Genomic DNA, 8,284 nt, shown 5'->3' with positions numbered 1-8,284 from the left:
TCAGTTTTTTTTATGAACAATTAAAATTTACAATTACGAACCGTATCATTTTTCTTATAATTGTTTACACATGCATTACAAATGTAAAACAATCATATAAAAAATATGGATGTTAATGTTTGTATATTTTTATTTAACAGTAAGTTATTGCTAAAATTTTCCTCAGAAAAAATTCTTCTATCATTTCTATGAAAATATAAAAAAATATATATTCGTTCAGTAATTAAAGAAACGGGTTTCTATTTTTCTCATTTTTTTTCACCAAATTTTATCAAGTGAAAAAATATAGTTTAGTTAAGGATACAAAAAATTTTATTTATGTTCTCACGTCCTGGGTTTTTTGTTTTTATCATAAAAAATTTTCAGGAGCACTTCACCTCCCACCAAGATATATGTATATTAAAATTTTTGAAATACTGATCCAATAGTCTTTATCGACCAGTCATTATATTAATTAGATCATTTTATATTTTAAAAGCTAATTAAGTACATTATTATTTGATTAATTCAAGTTGACTCCTTAAAATGTATGAGGGATAAACATGAAAAATACTTTCATAACAAAATAATTCCCTTTTTAATATATATTGAGATATTAATACTAACGTTATTCACAGAGATTTTATAAAGGGTTATAAATTATTTTTATTTATGACTTATGGCAGCACACATTTTGACATGATATGAGTTAAAAGTGAATAAATTGAATTATACGAATAAAATGTTGTAAAGAAAAAAAAGTTGGAATAAATAACAATTATTTGATTATAGTTTAGGTTTTTAGAATGTTTAAATGTTTTGATTTGGGTTGTACCAAATTTATTAAAGGACCATACGCGGAATACAATAATGCTAATAATTTCATTAACTGTGATTATCGTTGTTACTAATAAGGAAAGTGGTGCTACAATTTAACAAATATACTATTAGGATTAAGTTATGATTACATACACAACATACAACCATATTTTATATAAACTCAGGTGTTTGATGGCTTATCCTAAAGCGCTAATGAGTAATTGACAATTACTAACTTCAATTAATGTGAAATGTTGTTATCCAGTTATAGTAGTGATTTAGTCTAATTTTTGTGATATAGTGATTTTATGATTAAAAATAATTTAAAAAAATAACACCTAAAAATAGTGTGATAAGATTCACTCAAAATAAACGTGTCAAATGAAATCCCAAAAATTCGTAACACTATTTTTTTTTTTTAATCACAACTAGTTCTAGAATTCAATTTCTACAAGTACAGCTAGCTATAATAATTGTAGAACTTTTTCAAACATTTCAAGTTTCTTCTTGTTAGTTTTAGCATTAGTTTTTCAAGACAAAAAGACATTTATATGCTACTTAAATATAATTACATTAATTATTTTAATATTAAGAAAGACTCAATTATATAGTAACATGCTCACAATTTTACCATAAAGGAGATATATTATTATAAGACATTTTTTACTACTACCATTAAAGTAACTAAGGAGGCTAGTCTCTAATAAAATAACTACCTGCATTAAAAAATAAAATAAAATAATACTATTTTATTTATTAAACGAATACTTCCTCTTAACGGAAAAAAGTTTGGTCAGCAACATTATCTTTAAGAGTAGGTGTCATTGTAGTTGCGCTTGTGACTACCACCTCAAAGATTATTATCTTCAGCAAAATATTATTATTATAATGAAAAATCTAGCTCCCTCTCTACAAAAACGACAAAAAAAGCTATGCGATATCATTATTTAATTAAAAACAGCAATTATTTAGTATATAAAATTTTGCAGACCAAAATCACTGAAAAATTGTCAATATTAAAATAATTTATCCAAAATTTAAGTGTTTCACTGATAGTTATTTATAAAATAAAAAAATAGAGTTAAATTTTTTACGGAAAAATTATTAATGTCTTGAAGGAAACCTCAAGGTCAAGATAGTCAACAATGAAATTTAGAAAAGAACTTTTAAAAAATGTTTGGTGTGCAGAGCGTAGGTCCTTGTCAATATTTTATATATAAGACCTACTAAAATGTCTTTATCATTTAAATAAATAATTGACGTAAATTTACTTTTATTAATTGTAGGCTTGATTTCATAAACATGAAAGTAAAGCCTGTCAATATATATAATTTTAGAGACTGAGAATCTAAGGTAGTATAACCGTAGGCTATCAATTTAACTACCAATGAGTCTTAATCTATTAAGCTTTATAATTATAATTACACATTATTCGTTAACATTACGTTATTCCTACGTGTAATTAATATGGGACCGATTTAAATGAATCACACACCATGTCAACAAACCGTATTTTAGTAGAATTATACTCATTGTACTTATCAATAAAATGATGGAATCAACTGCCAGCTGTTATAAAAATGTTGTACACCAAATAACCTTGACAGTGACGGTTCGTTAGCAACATACGCACTCGCATACACTTCCACGTAACTCCTTTAGATCGTTCGTGTTGCTTTGAATATCGAATGTCTGTCGTATTAGTGTATACGTATGCAGCTCTAAGCTTGAGATATTTATTATTTTAGTTACACAATTTCTTGAAAGTAAATTAAAAATGTTTAGTGGAAAATGTACGAGCAAAGCAAGACTGGATAATAAAATTGCCATCATAACTGGATCAAATACTGGCATTGGAAAAATCACGGCAAAAGAATTTTATAGAATCGGTAAAATTACCTTATATAATTTTAATTGACGCGTCAATTAATGAAATAATAACATAGTTTCGTGAAAAAAAATGCTTAAATTTTAGTTTTTATAAATTATTTAACTATTATTCATTAGTTTGCTAACTAACAGTTAAACAAAATATTTTTTTTAAGGCATCAAATCAATTGTATTTCAAGTTAGCTCAACTTCTATGGTTTATACGATTTTTGAAAATATTATTTTATTTGACATTATTTTATGATAATATTTTAGTATCATCCCAATGTATTAGTAATTATTGTACTTAATAGCTTATAACAAAAAATTAAACTGCACAAAGTTAATTAAATTTAACTTAATAATTTAATCATGTAATGTTAATCATGTTATGTATTTATAAAATAAAATAAAGTATTATAATGCAATCAATAGTAAATTAATAATATTTATCCATTACGTACTTATTTTCTAAGAAATCGAAATCAAGACACTACTATAAACTAAGTGATAATATTGTATGATTTTATATGGAATGATTCTATAGGAAAAATAAATTAATTTTTATCGTAAAAAGTATATTTCAGAGCTATGACAAAGTTTACATGAAAACATTAATTATTTTGCATTTTTTGGTGCATGTCAATTATACAATTTTGTTTACTGGCAAATACTCACATCATTAATTTTATTCATTTTATTTTGTCTAAAAACTAAATATTTCTAAAAACTATTTGAGTGAGTAATCTTGATTAACACCTTAATATACATGCATCTTATATTTTCTATTTTAATGTGCACAAAGTATCTATGATGAAAGTTATATAAATTTTATATGTCATAGGAGCAAAAGTTATTATGGCGTGTAGAGATACCAAAAAAGCCGAGCAAGCCATATCAGATATTGTTGCTGAAGTAAAAGGAGAAAACTTAGGAAAATTGGTTGTGGAAGAACTTAATCTTGCTTCATTTAAATCCATTAAACAATGTGCGAAAAATATCTTGCAAAAAGAAGACAAAATACATCTTCTTGTTAATAATGCTGGTGAGTTAATTTCCTTATATATTTTTATTTTAACTTTGTATCAATGATTGTTAAAATATTTAATACTAATAAATGATTACTAACTTAAATCAAGCAGATTGGTCGACCTACAAACCAAGCTAAAAATATATACATGTACATTATAAATAACAATAATAATGGTCGACCGTTACTATGCTTATTATATTTTGCACAACTAAATGGGGTTTTTGTCACTCATGGTGAATAAGGTAACGATATAATTCCAAGTATTTTTTTACGTATTATACGTTTTACGTACTTATTAGTATCACAAGAGTAAATGTATTATGTTAAAGCTCAAAAGTTAAACCTCAATTTTACAGTAACGAATGTATAACAGAAAAGTTTTTTGCTTCTCCTATAAATTTGTTAAAATGTAACTTACGCGGTTTTTCTACCTAGACGATGTGTTATAATTATACAAAATGAATAAATAGTTCAATCAAGTTTTCAGATTTTTATTAACTTTTGATCCAGTGAATATTTTACGTTGCTTTCTTTTTAATTTTTACAGTTTTGGACTACGTTAAAAATATATTTTTTATTATTTATTACTCGTAAAAAAAAAAAAAATTCAAAAAACATTTTTTTTTTTGAAATTTCAAAATAGTCATTCTTTTTAGCTATTTTCTTAAAAACATTTTGATGAGTCGACATTAATTTTAATATTAATATTAATATTAATATTAATTAATTTTAAAATTAAGATAACTTATTGAGTTCAAGCATTTGAATACATAGAGTAGGTATGTAGCGAGGGTGGATACAGCTCGTACAAGTGTATATTTTTTAGAGATGTTCCAAGTGATAGATACATGAACTAATCGAGTAACGAATGAATGCCATTTAAAAAATTCTTACCAACCGATTGCCGGATAATAAGCAATTACTCAAAAACCGTATACCTAGTACATCTCTAATATACAGGATGGTCAGTAAGTGAGGAAAGGAGTTTCTATTGTTCTCGTTATTTATAACAAATGTCCTGTTTCCTTACTTACTAAACACTCTGTATGTAACGTATATTCCGTCCGCGAAACATCCCTAGATATTAAAATCTTTGTAACTCAAAAAGTACTTGAAAATTTATTTTTGTGTTTATTATTATTATCAAAACCAAGTAATAAAGATATATTTTTAGTATAGTCCGAAACTAAAAAAATAAAAAGTAGGGCAAAATATTTAGTTATTTAAAATGTTAAAATCTAATGATTCATATGTGTTTTATCGTAATCTCTTGATGATATTATGATATGCTGGGCTTCATTAATATACAAACCATAGTTGTTTTTAAAAAAAAAATGAAAATGATATGCTTCAAATAAAATTTAAAAATAAAGTAGAAAATGTTAATAGGATAAAAACCTGACCATAAAATTGTATTATATAACATTTATCCAAGCTTTTATTTATTAAACTTTTAGTTAAATTAATAATTCTACTAACTTGGTACGTTTTCTTTCATAATATTGCAATTCGTTTACTTTTGCAATTACATTAATTATTATTACAATATTTCATTTTATTATAATATTATTTAAATACATTTGAATGCATTATTTTAAATAGTATCAAGCTTATTTAAAATGCATAATGATTTATATTAGTGTTATATAATTTTTAATTACATGGTATTATCTGATACATTTATATCTCATTATTTCTTTAAATATATTTAAAACACGTAAAACTTAAAACGCACTAATTTATCATTTCAATTTCCTTTTATAAATAAAAAAAAATTTAAGTTTAAATTAGCGAATTTCTATGTTGTGACGAAAAGGGAACTAAGTTAAAAGGAAGGTTAATTTAATTAAAGAAAAATTTTAAATAAAAACTTGGATAAATGTGATATACCAATTTTAACCAAATTTTTTATTAGCTTAGAGTTTTTTTATTTTTTAAACTGTTCAGATCATTAGTTAATAATGAAAATATTCATGGTTAATACAAACAATATTCTAGGAGTAATGCTTTGTCCACAAAGTAAAACCGAGGATGGTTTTGAAACACAATTTGGAGTGAACCACTTAGGACATTTTTTATTCACGTCACTATTATTACCAAGAATTCGAAGTTCAGCACCCGCTAAAATCATAAATGTATCTTCGCGTGCTCATTTGAGTAAGTAGTTTACAGTTTTAAATAATTGTTTATTTGGAAACGTAATTTGAAATTCATACATTTTAGAAGGAACAATCAATTTTGATGATTTAAATTTTGATAAAAACTATTCTTCTTTGACTGCATATTGCCAAAGTAAACTGGCTAATGTTTTATTTTCACTAGAACTATCTTTGAGACTTAAAGGTAATATAAAAATGTTGTCATCATATAAACTTATAATTAAATCATTAATAATTATTTAGATACAGGAGTTAATGTGTATACTCTTCATCCTGGTATCGTAAAAACTGAATTAGGTAGGACAGTAGACCAAGTTTACTTCCCTGGCACTAGGTTTCTTTTAGGACTGGTTTTGTATCCTTTTATTAAAACTCCAGAACAAGGTGCTCAGACTACATTACATTGTGCGATAGATGAAAAAGCCGGCCAAGAAACAGGTCTTTACTACAGGTTTGTACTTTGCATATTGTAATAATTAGTTTTTTTTTTTATATAAGTTACTTACTTTGTTTTTACATCGAATAGCGATTGTAAGGTAAAAGAACCATCTGCTATGGCAAAAGATAATGAACTATCAATGAAACTATGGGATAAAAGTATCGAGTTGGTTGGACTAACAGGATACGATATGTTCAATTCACCTGGAGACGTTATTCCAGAACCATTAAAGAATGTTTAAACAGAATTTATATTTATTTAAAATGAAGTATTAAAGTGTCCTATATTTTCGTATTTTCACAAATAATATTATTTATTTTATTGATTCCTAATTTAATTTATTAACTATTTAACTTTTTTTTATAAAATTTGTGATTTTTTATATTTTTATATTTTGTTATAGATATTAAAAACAAATTGAATAAATGTGGTTTTTAGCTAAAGCTTATAGCTAGTTCTGTTTACTTAAATGCAATATTTCTATTTAACACGCTTATCAAAATTTTAATTTTAACTAGACTTGTATTAGATGAAATTCTTCTCAATAAAATTTTTAATTCATAAAACAGATTTAGGTCTATTTTTGAGTTTGATATAAAAAGTAAAAAATTCATTCTTTGTTAATTGATATTTATGTGAAAATGTATTTAATATGCATGTTTGATGAACTGTCCGAAATGTATTACAATTAATTATTTTTAGTTGTAATGCAAAGCTGAGTAGGTATTAATTTTACCATACTTTTTTTTTTATTTGTCTATAGACAAAATTTTTCAGAACTCACTGGATAGGTTTTTCAATAAGACGAAAAAATATAAATGTATTAAGTTAAAGTATTCATTACCAAAATTAAAAAATTTTTTCCTATTCCCTAAAAATAGGAAAAATCATCCAAAAAATTATTGTTTCAAATTTCAATATTTTATTTTTAACTTTTTTACATTAATATTTTTATAATTATTTCGGCTTTTTTTTTTTTTTTTGAAAATTAACCCCATTATACGGTTAAAAATAGCAAATTTCATATTAAAAGTTAATTATGCAACTCAACTTAAAAAGTTTTCCAAAACTCTAGATACGTTTAAGTGTATCTTAAATTAATGCTTATGTAATGTAGTAATACTTGTGATGAAAAAAGAGACTTAACATCAGAATTATCTTCATTCTGTAAACGAATATCAAAATTATAAAACAAATATAATGTTTTCTAAAAATCGCAAAATTTGATTGCAATACTATTTAAAATAACACAATACTATGAAAACTATGGAAAAATGTTAAAAATACCGATTTTTAGTTCAACGCTAGTTTTAGTATGCTTCCAAAATTGTCTTTTTATCGTTAATTCTTATGTAAACAAAATTACAATACGAAAACTAAGGAAAATCTTTTAAGTTTTTTTTTCGATATTCACGATTATTATAATTTCTTATTTAAAAATGTAAATTATGATGCTTTTATAGTAATGATAATAGTTTTGAAGTAAAAGCAATCAGTAAACTTAAAATTATCACAAATAAAAAAATTATTTGTACAATAAATATAAACTTAATTCTTTAGAAAATCAGAGAATTTATATGGTTTTTAATAGTAAGTGATGATTTATTGTTTTTGTATCCTTAACGGTATGCTTTTCATACTTTAATATTATATGTAAATCAGTTGTATCCCTCGATTCTTGTTCATTCTGCTCGTTGATTGTGATTTCTGTTGTTTGTTTTTCTTGTCTTCAATGTCTATTCTTTGTCTTAAGTGATTAGCATTTAGTCGTTTTTCAACATCTTCAGAGATTACTTTGTATGAAAATTCATCTTTTCTTGATGTTATTATTCCAGGAGACCAAGTCTTGTCAATCTTTCTTTTAAACCATACAGTTGCATTTTGCTTAAATTTTCTTGGTTTCTTGTTTATGTAAATGAAAATAATAAACTGATGATTAATACATTAAGTTATTATTTTAAATAAAATAAATATACATATATAATA

At 24.2% G+C, this 8,284-nt stretch overlaps 1 protein-coding gene across 1 annotated transcript; it reads left to right on the top strand.

Annotated features, from left to right (window-relative positions):
- Nucleotides 1-2,450: 2,450 nt before the first annotated feature.
- LOC126894020 (retinol dehydrogenase 12-like) lies at nt 2,451-6,688 on the top strand. Its single transcript, XM_050664646.1, has 6 exons — nt 2,451-2,687; nt 3,512-3,712; nt 5,699-5,857; nt 5,924-6,043; nt 6,103-6,310; nt 6,386-6,688. Exons 1-6 carry the CDS (start codon nt 2,576-2,578, stop codon nt 6,537-6,539), a joined length of 954 nt encoding a protein of 317 aa, XP_050520603.1. The 5' UTR covers nt 2,451-2,575; the 3' UTR covers nt 6,540-6,688.
- Nucleotides 6,689-8,284: the final 1,596 nt, after the last annotated feature.

This window comes from Daktulosphaira vitifoliae, unplaced genomic scaffold, assembly GCF_025091365.1.
Source record: "Daktulosphaira vitifoliae isolate Bord-2020 unplaced genomic scaffold, ASM2509136v1 Scaffold_1, whole genome shotgun sequence".
Lineage (NCBI taxonomy): Eukaryota > Metazoa > Arthropoda > Insecta > Hemiptera > Phylloxeridae > Daktulosphaira > Daktulosphaira vitifoliae.
The sequence above is the reverse complement of the archived record's forward strand: the minus strand, read 5'-3'. Positions and strand labels throughout refer to the sequence as shown.